This window comes from Dipodomys spectabilis, unplaced genomic scaffold (genome assembly GCF_019054845.1).
Source record: "Dipodomys spectabilis isolate Male_0828 unplaced genomic scaffold, ASM1905484v1 ptg000145l, whole genome shotgun sequence".
NCBI lineage: Eukaryota > Metazoa > Chordata > Mammalia > Rodentia > Heteromyidae > Dipodomys > Dipodomys spectabilis.
Window position 1 is genome coordinate 5,250,583 of NW_024870822.1, and position 14,405 is coordinate 5,264,987.

At 47.2% G+C, this 14,405-nt stretch overlaps 1 protein-coding gene across 1 annotated transcript; it reads left to right on the forward strand.

The window, feature by feature from the left end:
- The first annotated feature begins 371 nt into the window (after nt 1-371).
- Lmo2 (LIM domain only 2) lies at nt 372-13,027 on the forward strand. Its single transcript, XM_042691425.1, has 4 exons — nt 372-445; nt 618-837; nt 5,735-5,950; nt 12,073-13,027. Exons 1-4 carry the CDS (start codon nt 439-441, stop codon nt 12,290-12,292), a joined length of 663 nt encoding a protein of 220 aa, XP_042547359.1. The 5' UTR covers nt 372-438; the 3' UTR covers nt 12,293-13,027.
- Nucleotides 13,028-14,405: the final 1,378 nt, after the last annotated feature.

Below are 14,405 nucleotides of genomic sequence, written 5' to 3' on the forward strand. Positions count from 1 at the left end.
GCCCCTTTAAGAAGCCAAGTCGGTCCCGCGGCGACGGCGGCTGTTTGTATGGCTAATCCCCAGGAGCCCCGTTTAAAAAAAAAAAAAAAGGGAAGAAAAAAAGGGGAGGGGGCCTGGGCAGCTGTCTCTTTAAATGTGATTTCCTTCTATTGTATTTGAATCGTGATCAGGAAAAAGGAAATGAAACCAGAGACCGAGGGAAGCTGAGCGAAAATAGCCCTTCCCGAGAGAGGAGGAAGCCGGGGAGCCCGGGCCGAGACGCACGGTCCCCTCCCCGCCCCCAGGCCGCCGCCCCCTCGCGCCGCGACCCCGCCGGAGGTGCGAAGGGCTCGGTGCGGGCGCGTACCCTCCCCGCGGGCGGGCGGGCGGCGCGGAGCCGGCGGCGGCGCGCGATCGGGACCGGGTGGCGGTGGCGGCGACGGCGGCGGCGGGACCGGGATGGAAGGTTAAGTCCTGAGCAGCAGCAGCAGCTTCGCTGCAGCCGCCCGGGGCCAAGCTGTGTGCGCCCCGGCACCCCCACCCCCACCCCGGCTCCCCGGCTCCCCGGCCCGGCCTCGGCGCGCCCGCAGCCCGGTGACTCGCTCTCTCTCCCCTCTCTCTCTCTTTGGCGTTTGAAGGGAGCGCGCTGACTGTCCTTGAGCGCGGAGGGGCGAGCTCGCCACCGGAGCGCCCGAGCAAGAGGAGGCGCCGGAGCGGCGGCGCCCGTGCACCCGAGGGGGTCCGAGTCCCGCCAGCCGGTCAGCCCCGCGCCACAAAGGGAGCGCCCCCGCCGCCCGGCACCCCGCCGCCCTCCCCAATGTCCTCGGCCATCGAGAGGAAGAGCCTGGATCCGTCCGAGTAAGTGCGGCCAGCCCCCGCCATCCACCGGCTCCCCCAGCCCGGCGCCCCGAGCGGCGGTGCGACGCGGCGGGGGCCCCCTCCCCACACCCCTCACCCCCGCCAGGGGCTCCGGGCGCGCGCCCGCCCCGTGCCCTCGGCCGCCTCTGTCTCCCGCAGGGTGGTCCCTTCCCCGCGGGTGACTCCTGGGCACTGACCGAGAGGGATCGGGTGGCTGGCGACACCAGCAGGTCGGCCCAGCGCCTCTTGCGGGTCCCCCTGGGCTACCCACGACGCTCCCCGGACCCACTGCCCGGCAGAAAGTTTGCACCGGGATGCTCCGGAGCTCCGGGAGCGCAGGTGCAGCCTGGGGTATGTGTGTGTAGGGGGGTGGGGGTGGGGGACCGGGGACAGGGCTCACTTCTGTTCCTTCTTCCCTCTCGCTTCTTCTGGGCTCCTTTTCTCTTTGTCCATTTGGTCCTGAAAGGGGGCCCTATCAAGAGATTGCCTCTGGAGACCCCGATGGCCACCTTTCGGGGTCCCAGGTGGAGTGGGTGCCCGCAGCGCTGGTAATGGGAGGGGAAGGGATATCACTTGTCCACCTCCGAGCTCATTCAAGTCTACAGAGATTTCTAAAACGGCTAATCCGGATTTAAGCTGGGTACATACCGCCCCCCCCTCCAATGGGGAACTCTTCAATGGGGCTCAGTGAACCCCAAAAGTTGGTGCACCATTTTGTGTGTAGATGTGTTTTCCTGGGAAGCAGCCTCTCTCTCTGTCTCTGTCTCTCTGTGTGTCTCTCTGTCTCTGTCTCTCTGTCTCTGTCTCTGTCTCTCTGTCTCTGTCTCTGTCTCTGTGTCTCTGTCTCTGTGTCTCTGTCTCTCTCTGTCTCTCTGTCTCTCTGTGTCTCTGTGTCTCTGTGTCTCTGTGTCTCTGTCTCTGTCTCTGTCTCTGTCTCTGTCTCTGTCTCTCTCTCTCTCTCTCTCTCTCTCTCTCTCTCTCTCTCTCGTTTGGGGTCAGAGAAGCAGAGCTAATGAGCATGTGGTGCATCTGTTTGCTGAGCCTGGCACAGGTTTAGAATTAGCTTTCCTATTCCCAGCCCACACCCCAACCCATTCTCTGGTGTTAATTTGAGGATCAAGGGGTGTCTAAGGTATCATTTTCCCCCTGTCAGCGTAAAGGCCCTTTTAAGAGTCATTAGCTGTCTGGTTTTGAATTTTTATTCCTTTGATGTCCCCATCTAATCCTTTGAAGGGATTTGTTACACAAGACCAAAGGAGCTGGTTAATGACTTGTCCATTTGTGCTTTTAAGAGGCATTTGTTTTGTTTTGTTTTGTTTTGTTTCCCTGCTTTAAAAGAATTGTACTTTCCTGCTGGAAGTCCCCCCCCACCCCCATCCCTCCAATTTCAGCCTGGTGTTTATTTACCTGAGTTTCACCCTCAGTCACCAGCATAGAAACTCAGCATGTTCTCATAAAACACAGGAACTACCGTGATCCAATAAGAATATAAACATCACTCTTCAGTCTTAGAGGTTAAGAAACCAGTGCTATAAGGAGCTTGATGTGTTGTAACAAAAACCTGGCTTCTTTGATTCCCAAGCGGGGGAAAAAACACCATTCCTCTATAAAAGTAGCTGTCAATGCAAACAATGGACTTCGAGTATAGTTTGTTCACTTTTAAAAAGAAAACCTAGAATTAGAGCTGAGCCCTGGTTTTCCCGAGGTTAGTGAACCATACAGGCATACAGTAAAGGAATGAATTGCATGAATTAGTGCCTAATGCTTTTCCATAGGCAGAATTTAGTCTCTAATCCTTTTATCAGAAAATAAATCTGGAGGGTTTGTCTCCTTAAAATAAGTTTCTTCTTTCTAAGGTTTTTTTTTTTTTCTTTTTCTCCCTGTGGCTAGAAAACACATTTCTAAATAACTTTATAATGCTGCTTGCACCTGTCATAGTCCATGGTTCCCTTCGTTATGTCCCCAGCGAGAGAGCAGGTTTTCCTTGAGCACCAACAAGCTAATTGAGAAATAGTTTCAACACACACTCCCCCACCCTCCAGCTTAGAAATTGTGGAGAAATTATCCCAGAAATCCCCGCTGAAGGGACACTCGGATGTAATACTCAGGATAGGCTCTGGGAAAGCATCAAATATTAATTTGACAGTGAGTCACAATCAATCACTGAGTCAGATTGTCTATCATAATAATGTGACATTATCATTAATTATAGAATGATAGATAGACCCAGTATCTTATCCTGTCCTTCTCTATCACCTCTGAGGCCATTACCATCTCTTCTTTGTAACTTCTCCTGCCAGAGACTTCTTTGTGTACCTGCTCAAAGCCAATTTGGATGGCTACTATTATGCCTCCAAATACACATGGAGTCTTGCTAAATGAAATGTGTAGACAGAAAGAGAGAATTCATGTCCATAGCCATTTTGCCTGCCATACAGTTGGTGGCCCCTACTGCCTCCCTTTGAGTCCCAAGAACAGTTCATTTTCATTCCAATCAGTTTTGCACCAGCTAAGTGTAAATTCTCCTCTTTCACAGTTGGTTGGCAGCACAGCATCTGGAGAAGGCTCCATGCATGTTGTTGAAAAGCCCAAAGTAAGACCATGGGCTGTGAACAGAGAAGAAATGCAATTCTGAGTCGATGCACTTCAAAAAGGCCAAGGATGTTAGTTACCTTTCAGAATGGAGGCTGGAAAACCTGGTGTATACCCTGTAGAAACAGAGACTTCGATGAATTCTTAACACTGTCTAGTCTTAGCTTGGTGAAGTGGTGCTTGCCTTTAATCTCAGCAACTCGGGAAGCTAGGCAGGAAGATTGAAGTTTCTAGGCCAGCCTGGGCAATTAACTGAGACCCTGTCTCAAAATAAAAATAAAATAAAAAATTTAAAACATCAGGATGTTACTGAGTGGTAGCATGTTCTAGATCCTCGGTTCAATCCCAGCACAGTAAACAAACTTAGGTCTTTATTTCCCCCACAGAAACTGGCTTGGGCTTTACATTTCCTTGTTCTAAAAGAAAATAATCTTATATTCTATCCATAAACAGTAGGATTTTGTGTTAGTATTCCTAGGGCATACTTTTATACTTTCCTGGATGGAGTTACCTGTATTTGTCAGCATGTACTATAAACACAGATCCTCAGAGTCTCACTGTTCCTAACTACAGTGGGATGGAGCTTTGTGGGCACTGGCCAATTAGGACACAAGGATCCCTGCTAAGAGTGCCAGCTAGAATCAGCAAGCACAGATTTACAGCTCCACGGGACGCAAGAGGAAACTCTGTTTGGGAATTTCATAGTTGAAAGAAGGTCCATCTTTTTTTTTTGTTTTTGTGGGTCATGGGGCTTGAACTCTGGGGCTTGAACTCCCTCAGCTCTTCAGCTCAAGGCAAGTGCTCTACTGCTTGAGCCACAGCACCACTTCTGGTTTTCTAGTGGTTTATTGGAGATAAGAGTCTCATGGACTTTCCTGCCTGGGCTGGCTTTGAACTGTGATCCTCAGATCTCAGCCTCCTGAGTAGCTAGGATTATAGGTGTGAGCCACCTGTGCCTGGATGAGGAAGGTCCATCTTAAACAAATATAAAATAAGGTCTATCTTAAACAAATATAATAGATTTTTTTAAACCCAGATTTATATTTGCATATATTCTAGAGAACACGTTACAAATGAACAAGAACTAAATTTTTTCTTGTCTCCTATTTAATGCTGGAGTTGTTCTGCCTTTTTCTTTGGGCAGAGTGATTTCCCTTAAAATGGAAAGCAAAAGTACTCAGGGTCCAGTAAGGTTCAGTGGACCGGAGGTGGACAGTAGATAGTGCACGACTTCTTAGTGAAACTACACATATTTCAATTTCACAGCAAACTGACTGCCTGGATAGAGTCCTCAGCCTCAGTTTCCTTGCTTTCCACTTTCTTTAAGATGATTGTTTTTTAACCCTTCCTCACTGACTTTCCTAAATTAACTTCATTTGAATCAGTTTGCTGTTGTAAAAATTCTCCTGTGAAGGAAAGTCTAACTAATGTCCTTTATCATTTTGACCAGGCCACCATTTCTAGCTTTTTGCTGATTCATTGGAGATTATAGTCTTATGAAACCTTTTCTGCTCAGTCTGGCTTTGACCACAATCCTCAAATCTCATCTCCTGAATATCTAGAATTACAAGTGTAAGCTACCAGGCCTGACTTTCACCTCTGCTTTTATATGTTAAAATGGGCTTAACATAAACAGGCACATGAATTCAATGGGTAATTTGTAGATTTTCAGCAATCTAAGTCAGCAGATGCTCAGACTGTGGCAGTCCTTTGGTCCCAAATGTCCCCTTCGGCATTGTTCCCAAAGCAATCTCATGGATCTTGGGTTTGGGAGGTGGAAAAGGAAGACTGGGAAGACAGAAGAGAGTAAGATCTACCACAGTGCTGGTGGCTGGGGTAACTCTTTTTTTTTGGGGGGGGGTCCGGTCGTGGGGCCTGAACTTTGGGCCTGGGCACTGTCCCTCAGCTCTTCAGCTCAAGGCTAGCACTCTACCACTTGAGCCACAGCACCACTTCCGGCTTTTTTTCTTTTTGCTTATGTGGTGCTGAGGAATCGAACCCAGGGCCTCCTGCATGCAAGGCAAGCGCTCTACCACTGAGCCAACTTCCCAGCCCCCTGGGGTAACTCTTGGTACCCCGTGTTTACCTCCAGGATTCAGGTGGAAAGTCTAGCTCTCTCTAGTTTTAACACTAGGCTGTCTGCATCTTTGCCATCTGGACTGAGGGTTGTGCAATCCCATTCCTTCTCTCCATGTTGGCAGCGGGCAATGGCTGGAGGCTCCCTGCTTGTCCCAAAGTGGTTCCTGCACCTGGGTGCTCACCTCTCTGTAGTGAGCCTATCCCTAACTCTTGGCCTCCTCCCCAGGGAGCCAGTAGATGAGGTGCTGCAGATCCCCCCGTCTCTGCTGACATGTGGAGGCTGCCAGCAGAACATCGGGGACCGCTACTTCCTGAAGGCCATCGACCAGTACTGGCATGAGGACTGCCTCAGCTGCGACCTCTGTGGATGTCGCCTGGGCGAGGTGGGACGGCGCCTCTACTACAAACTGGGCCGAAAGCTGTGCCGCAGAGACTACCTCAGGTGCCTTCCTTGTCTCTCCTGGGGCACGTCTGGGTGGGGGTATGTGGGGCACATGCCCAAGGAGGAGGCTGTGCCTCTTTCTCTGCTTAGACCATGTTTCAGAGACTCCCTCCTCATGGGTGGGAACAGACTGATAATGTGTTTCAAGGCAAGAGAAGGAGAAACGGGAATTCAGACTAGGGATGCAATTCTGGGGTCAGACTCAAGGATAGGATTGGGGAGGGGTACACAAGGGATATCATAGGATCATGGGAACTGGTGAGTTTTTAATTGATAAGCTTGGGGTGGGGTGGGCTCCTTTTTGTTTGTTGTGCTAAACTGGGGCTTGAACTCAGGGCTGTGTACTCTTGCTTGGTCTTTCCCCTGGAGGCTGGCACTCAACCACTTGAGTCACAGCTCCACATCGGGCTTTAGGGTGACTAACTGGAGATAAGAATCTTTCAGATTTGTCTACCAAGTGGGCTTTGAACTCTGATCCTTAGATCAAAAACCTCTTCACTAACTAGGATTACAGGGAGGAGCCACCAGCGCCTGGCTGGGGGTGGATTCTTCAGAGCTCATTTGAATGTGTCAGCACACACACACACACACACACACACACACACACACACACACACACATTTCTTTTATATGACCGCAATACTATGTGATGAGAAATTTAAAGATAGAAAATGTTATTCATGAACTGATTTGTTGAATGGTAACTCCTGTGTACAATTACTTAAAGATAATAAAATTATAATTTAATAAAAAAAGCAAGCAAGCAAGCATGTTCTCAGCATGGAGCATTGACTCTCACAGTAGGAAGGCAATATTCTCTAGCTACCAAGGAATACTGAAGTCAGAGGAGCTTTCAGTCACAGCCTCATTGCTTCCTAGCTCTGTGACCTGGACCAAGGTACTTAACCTCACTCTTCTCATCTGTGAAATGGGGGTAATGCCAGTACCTCTTCCAAGAAGTGGAAAGGATTCAATGATTTACCACATGTAAAGTTCTTGGATTAGGCCAGTTGTCCATGGCTCATGCCTGTAATCTTAGCTATTCAGGAGGCTGAGATCTGAAGATCACAATTCAAAGCCAGCCCAGGCAAGAAAGTCTGTGATCTCCAATTAATTACCAAAAGCCATAAATGATGCTGTGGCTCAAAGTGGTAGAGCACTAGCCTTGAGCACAAAAGCTCAGGACAGCTCTCAGGTCTAGGATTGGCACGTGCATGTGCACGAGAGCATACACACACAGACACAGACAGACAGACAGACAGACACACACACACACACACATACACACACAAAGTACTTGGCTTGGCACATGAGTATCAGAGATATTGGTTGACTTTATAACCTACTATCATGACAGTATTCTGATTTAAAAAAAATTCTAGTTGTGTGTGTGTGTGTGTGTGTGTGTGTGTGTGTGTGTGTATTAGGGCTTGAACTCAAGGCCTGGACTCTGACCCTTAGCTGTTTCACTCAAGATTGGTACTTTACCCCTTGAGCCACAGCTTCACTTCCAGCTTTTTGGTGGTTTATTGGAGATAAAGAGATAAAGAGTCCTGCCCAGACTGGCTTCAAACTGCAGTCACAGATCTCAGCCTCCAGAGTAGCTAGGATTTCAAGCATGAGCCACTAGCACCTGGCTATTTTCCAAAGTTACAGATGAGGAGATGGAAAAATTCAAGGATAAAATAGGAAGTCAGTAATGCCAGTGAGACAGAAGCTGAGGATAGTGCTCCTGCCCTGGGTAAACTCTTGGCCATGTGAAGGATCTGGCACTCAATGAGTGCCTTTGCCTTGAGTGTTCTAGTATCTCTAGTTTCATATAACCTGCTGTAGATGCAACTTTGTGCCCTCAACTGTCAGATCTGCTCAACGGTGTAGCTTTCAGCTCTAAGCCATCTTCCCATGGCAGAGGCCCCGCAGAGCGTGCAATCCTGATACCTCAGGGCCACTCAGCCCACAGATACTTGTTTAGATTTTGGTTTTCTTGGCCACTCGACACCTCTTCCCCCTAAATCTGCTGTCAGAGCATTATACATGGAAATAATAACAAAGCTGCAGGTAATTCTCTAGGGAAAGAAGCATGTCAGCTTTGGGTCCAAAGAATTAGCTTTGCTTCCCTTCTAAATTTCCTGATAAAGTCCTTGCAAATTGCGTGGTTTTAAAAAAGAGAAGAGTTTTTCAGTGATCATAATTTTGTTGAATTTCCTTTTTCTCCTTTCTTTTTAACTCACAAGGAAATAGAACTGGGATAAATAGAGACCTGGTTTTGCTCGCTCCCAGCCTGCCAAATCAGTCAGAAAGCAGACGGGTAAATGATCCCCACTGGGCCCCTCACTATATCCCTCTCCAATCATTTGAATCTTATTAAATGAAGTCAGATAGAGTAAGGTCGAAAGAGCTGAGCTTCTCTCTCTCTCTCTATGGTTTTATATAACGTTCAAGAATAGAACCAGTGCTGCTTGGGCTTGTTAATCTTTTTTCTATTTTCAAAAAGGAGAGGAAAAAAAAAATAGTCTGGGAGAACCCAATGTTAATTAACTTGTGTCTTGGTGACATGAAATAATTCTTCTCTCCTTGCTACATTCCCAGGCAACATGTTAATTAACTCTGTGTTACCGCAGTCATTCGCAGACCTCCTTTAATATTTATATTATTGTTATTAAATTGGGCAGCAGAAAGCTTATGACATGACACCTCTTGACAAATGAGAAACATGCTTGTTTGCTCTAGAGATGGTCCTTTAGCTGTGGACTTGTTTACTTCCATTCTTGGCCTATCTGGTGGTATATTTTAACAAAGCAAGCTAAAGGAGTTACTCTGTGGGTTCTCTGATGGGGCTGGGGTCCAATCTGTCTTCTAGTATAAAATCTCCCCTTAACGGTTTCTAAAAACTGACTCACCCAGTGCAATTTAGCAGAAGGACCCCCACCCCCCCACACACACACACAGAACCTGCACCTGCTGCTGTTATATTGTTGGGAGTCTCACAACAGCTATTTATGAGTGTTCAGTCTAGATCTCCTGGATCCAGTTTATACCAGTTTCCTGCCTGTGATTCCACTTTCAACAGCCAGGCCCAACCTAGACCCTGCTGTCAGAGACACACAGTGCAGGACTCCTCAAGCTCTGCAGTCTTCCTTGGAGGCAGGGTGACTTGGAAATGTAACATAACACTCCTGAGCATGAAGCCCAGGCTCTCTCTGAGGCATGCTCCCAGTACTCTCCCCCCCTACACACTTTCCCTGGAGAACATCCTTAATCCATCACTCAGGAGGCTGAGATCTGAGGATCACAGTTCAAAGTCAGCCCAACAGGAAAGACCATGAGAATCTTATCTCCAATTAAAAAGCTGGAAGTGGAATTGTGGTAATGTGCTGATCTTGAGCAAAAGGAGCTCAGGGACAGTGCGTAGGCCCTGAGTTCAAGCTCCAGGAGTGGCACTCCACACACACACACACACACACACACACACATCACATCACATCACATCACATGTACATAAATCATTGCCTCAGGAGCTGTTTCTGGGATACCCAGCCCAAAACACTGATTCTTGGTGCCAGAGGTTAATGCTCAAGTCAAGTGTCAGATTCTGTTTTTTGTTTGTTTGTTTGTTTTGTTTTTTTTACTATCACTAGAATCTGTGGGTATTTGACTTGGGAGGGACTTCTGCAGACTTCTCTTCCAGTTCCCTTATTTCACAGGACAGGACACAGAAGGCTGGAGAAGGGACTGTCATTTGCTCACCTGGCTAGTTAGAGGTGAGGTTGGAACTTGAGCTTGTCTCCCAAACAATAGCCCTCTGCCCTCACTTTCATTAGTAGCTTGTCATTGGCTCCCTGACTCTCCTTCCTAAAGAATCTCACACACCAGGCTGTTGGACTTAATTCCTTCCCAATGTTTTGTGAACCGTGCATCTTTGCTCACTCCCAAACTTAACTTACTGCATAGTCAGGACACCGGAACTCTCTTTCTACTGAGTGACCTCCAATGTTGCGGTTACCTGCCGCTTCACCATCTGCTACAGTGGGATAAAATGTTCTCCACTAATGAGTGTGTACCCAAGCAGCGCTCTGAAAACACCCGGAGATCTTCCAATGAAAAGCAGGATTCCCAGGGAAATGAGCCAGCCCTGGCACACCAGATCATCTTTTCTTGAGACCATACATCTGCTCCAGTGTTGCAAGAGCTGGCAGCTGCTCTTAGCTCCCCTACCACCCCTCAGAAAGCACAAATGATTCTCTGATTTTCTGAAGTAAGAATTTCCTAAACAATCAGTGTTGGCCTGAAATAGTCCTAGGGTAGTTTTCACAAGAAAACCGCTGCTAACGTGGCTATGGGATCACCCCAGGTGAAAATGATCCTGCAGCTCTCCCAGTAGGAGCCAGGCTCCAGTGGCAAATGTCTGTAATCCTAGCTACACAGGAGGCTGAGATCTGAGGATCATGGTTGGAAGCCAGCTCTGGCAGGAAAGTCTGTGAGACTCTTCTCTGCCAGAAAGCCAGGAGTAGAGTCATGGCTCAAGAGGTAGAGTATCAACCTGGAGTACTAAAGCTATGGGATGGTACCCAGACCCTGAGTTTAGCCCCCAGTACCTGCATACATGTACACAAACTGTAGCACAGTTGTGGCTCTGTTCAGACTTAACTGGCTTTGGCTTCCCCCTTGACCTGGAGTGATCTGACACACCCTGTGTGATGCTGCTAACAGCCCAACAAGAGAGCTACTAATACTGCTCTTTTGCTCTGAGAAGTCACCATTACTCAGCTGCTTCAGCATGGTCTGGACCTGGGAGCTGCAGTGTCTGGTTCCAGTACTTGTGTGATTCCACTCTTTGGGGCTCATTCTTCAGGTCTAGTCTGGGTCAGAGTTATTCATGCACAGACTACCGGGCCTTCTTCCCAGTGTTTCCCATCACTGAACCCACCCCAACCACGTCCCACCCTGACACTGAATATTATCCATTTGAAATGTTCATAAGTCACCGAGGCAAAGGAGAGGGGTTTCCTCAGCAATTCAGCAGGGGGCTAGCGAAGGAGCATGAAGGGTTGCTGGGGGAGAGATGCTGTGTGTCCCACTGGGTCTCAGAGGCAAGAGGAACTGCACTGTGCATCTCCCCTGGCACTCCCAGTCTCCCAGCAGCTGTAGCCCTAGGGAATGATCACGTGGAGATGGGACTCTCAGCTTGGAGGAGAATTCAAGGAATTAGTGGCTGTTGACTTGGAAGAGATGCGTTTCTAATCTGCTTTCCCCTCTCTGGGTCCCCTAGGAATCCGACTCCAGCTCCTTAGGTACAACGGAAGTTCCCCTGGGAGGCAGTGGGCCTAGCCTTTATCACAAGTCACCTCAGCTCAGTGTTGTGTACACTCACCCAGAGGAACCTAGAGAGTGATTGCTAAAAGCAAGGAGAAGCTCAGGATAGGGAGGAATATCACCAAACAAAATGGCCAATGCCAGGCAGCCTGCCCTTTACCGCCTAGGAAAGATTCACGTTGGGTGCTGATGTCTCTCATTTGTCATCCTAGCTATTCAGGAGACTGAGATCTGAGAATTGTGGTTCAAAGCCAACCCAGGCAGAAAACTCCATGAGACTTTTATCTCCAGTTAGCCACCAAAAAGCTGGAAGTTTGGAGGTATGGCTCAAGTGGTAGAGTGCCAACATTGAGTGAAAAATCCAAGCAAGAGTATGAGGCCCAGAGTTCAAGTTCCAGTACTGTATCAGCTCAAGAGAGAAGTGGGGGGGAGAGTCATTGGCTGTCATCCGGGCCCAGTTTTTCCTACTTTGCTTAACTTCCATAGAAGCCTTCACTGGGTCTTTTCTTTCAATATTGTGCCTGCCTCAGTAACTGAGCTTTTTTCTTTTTTTCTTTCCTTCCTTCCTTCCTTCCTTTCTTCCTTCCTTCTTTCCTTCCTTCTTTTCTTCCTTCCTTTCTTCCGTCTTTCCTTCCTTCCTTTCTTTCTTTCCTTCTCTTTTTCTTTCCTTCCTTCTTTCTTTCTCTCTTTCTTTCTTTCCTTCTTTCCTTTCTTTCTTTCCTTCTCTTTTTCTTTCCTTCCTTCTTTCTTTCTCCCTTTCTTTCCTTCCTTCTTTCTCTCTATCTTTCTTTCTTTCCTTCTTGCCTCAGGCTGTTTGGCCAAGATGGTCTCTGTGCTTCCTGTGACAAGCGGATCCGTGCCTACGAGATGACCATGCGGGTGAAAGACAAAGTGTATCACCTGGAGTGCTTCAAATGCGCCGCCTGTCAGAAGCATTTCTGTGTTGGTGACAGATACCTCCTCATCAACTCCGACATCGTGTGTGAACAGGACATCTACGAGTGGACTAAGATCAATGGGATGATCTAGGCCAGAGTCCCTAGGCATCTTTGCAGGGAGTGTCCCCTGAAGGCACTGTCTCCATGGGGTCTTCATGCTTAGGCACTTTTGGAGACTCAAGGGTGGGGTATTTCTTAAGGGACAGTGGACCTGTATTGGGCACTAAGACATAGCAATTGAGTGACGCCTGTAAGGACCATCACTCATGTGTGGCAAATGAACCAACCCTTAGAGAAATTGTGGCTACAGTCTATTGGTAGGAACTGACATGATTAGTGGGAGAAAGGAATATTTGAGGGCCAGCTGGCACCGTGCCACCATGATGGAATTTCCCATCTACATATGGGAGCTCTTTGCAAAGACTTGGTAGTCATTGATGTGTACAAGCTAGAGATGTACAATTGATTTCTTTTCTTCCCAGCATCTGTAAACAGCCCTGTCCAATCACTATGCTCCACACAGGGAAGGAAGGGCAGGGGAGAATGGCCATCTTCCTGTCCCTGGTCACCTTCCCAAGGCCTTGCGCTTTGGATCTAATGGAAACTGCATGGAGACCCATTTCAGTTGGGAATGGAAAGCACATCTTTTAACCAAACAAATGTTTAAAACAAGTCTGATGAATCACTGTTTTTAGACACCTTCATTTTGAGGTGAGGCGTTCCACAGATTGTTTCTATACAGATGTAAATCTAAAATAAAGACCCTCGAAATTGTTCAACTATTTTATTATCTTAGAATTATATCAAAGTATTTGTTGTGTGTAGTTAAAAAAAAAAAGACCGAAGACTTAATAAAAAGGACTGACTGAAACGTGTGGCATTGTTTATTCAATAATGATTTCCCTTTTGGAACCACAGGGAAATGGTTTTGTTTTTTCTGTTGGTAAGGTGAAGTTACTAAACAATTTAATTGTAGGTCAAATAAAAACTTTCATTTGTTGCAAAGGTTTTTATGAGATTTATTCAGGTTTCTATACACCTGGCAATTATATAACAGGTCATCATGTAGCTCAGAGGGGTGTAGAATAATTAAATTGTTATTGTAAAATGTGCATTCACTTTGGCATTGTGTGGAATGAATGGAAGACAGCAAGATCATTGCCTTTGGGAAACTTGTAACCCAGAAAGCACACAGATACATAAAACAGATTCCCTTTGGGAGAGAAGGTAATTACCTAGTTTGAAATGTGGCAAAGCTGCTGAGCTTGACACTTCGATTTTCCAAGACGTGTGTCTCAGGGTATTTTATGACAAGTGGTTAAGAGACCTTCCTTTGAGGATTTAAAGCAGGCACCTTGGCTTGTGTCCGCCTTCATGCTATCCAGGCATGAACTGGCTCAGAGCGCCACCTGCTGGTGATCACCTCTCAGCCAGTTAGCCCAAGAACGCCCAAGGGAATCAACCTAGAGGTTATATTTTCAATTATTTCATAAAACTATTAGAAAACACCAAATCTAAATGTGTTTAATTATAAAGATAATCCATCAAGGATACTGCTCATTAACTGTGATTTCTTTTACATGTTTTTTAAGAGGAGAAATAATGAAGTGATGTCTCTCCTGGCTGGTAAAATGCTGAAAGTAGTTGGGAAATTTGACTGCTTCTGGTGGCTTCTTTAAAAATGAATCTAATTATATTGCACCCAAGCTCAGATGGTGGTGGCAAGCGGCAGCTGGGGACCAGATGTTGCTCTAACTCAGCGGTTCTCAAACTGCAGCTCCTGAACCAGCAGGGACAGCGTCATCTGGAAAGTTGCTGAAAACACAGGTGCAGGAGTCCCACCTCCCACACCTGAATCAGAAACCCTGGGGAGGGTGCTAAGCAATCTTCATTTTAATAAAGCTGAGGATGGTTATGACTTATACTCGGGGGCTTGAACTCAGGTCTCATACTGTCAAGTGTGTGTGAGTGTGTGTGTGTGTGTGTGCGCTGGCATGGGGGCTTAAACCCAGGGCCATGGTGCTGTCCCTTTTGAGCTTTTTCACTCAAGGCTGTCACTCTACCACTTAAGCCATAGCTCCACTTCTGAATTTTTGATGGTTAGTGGAAGATAAGAGTCTCATGAATTTTCCTGCTGGAGCTAACTCAAGCCAAGATTCTTAGATCTCAGCTTTCTGTATAGGTAGGATTTATTAAGTGTAAAC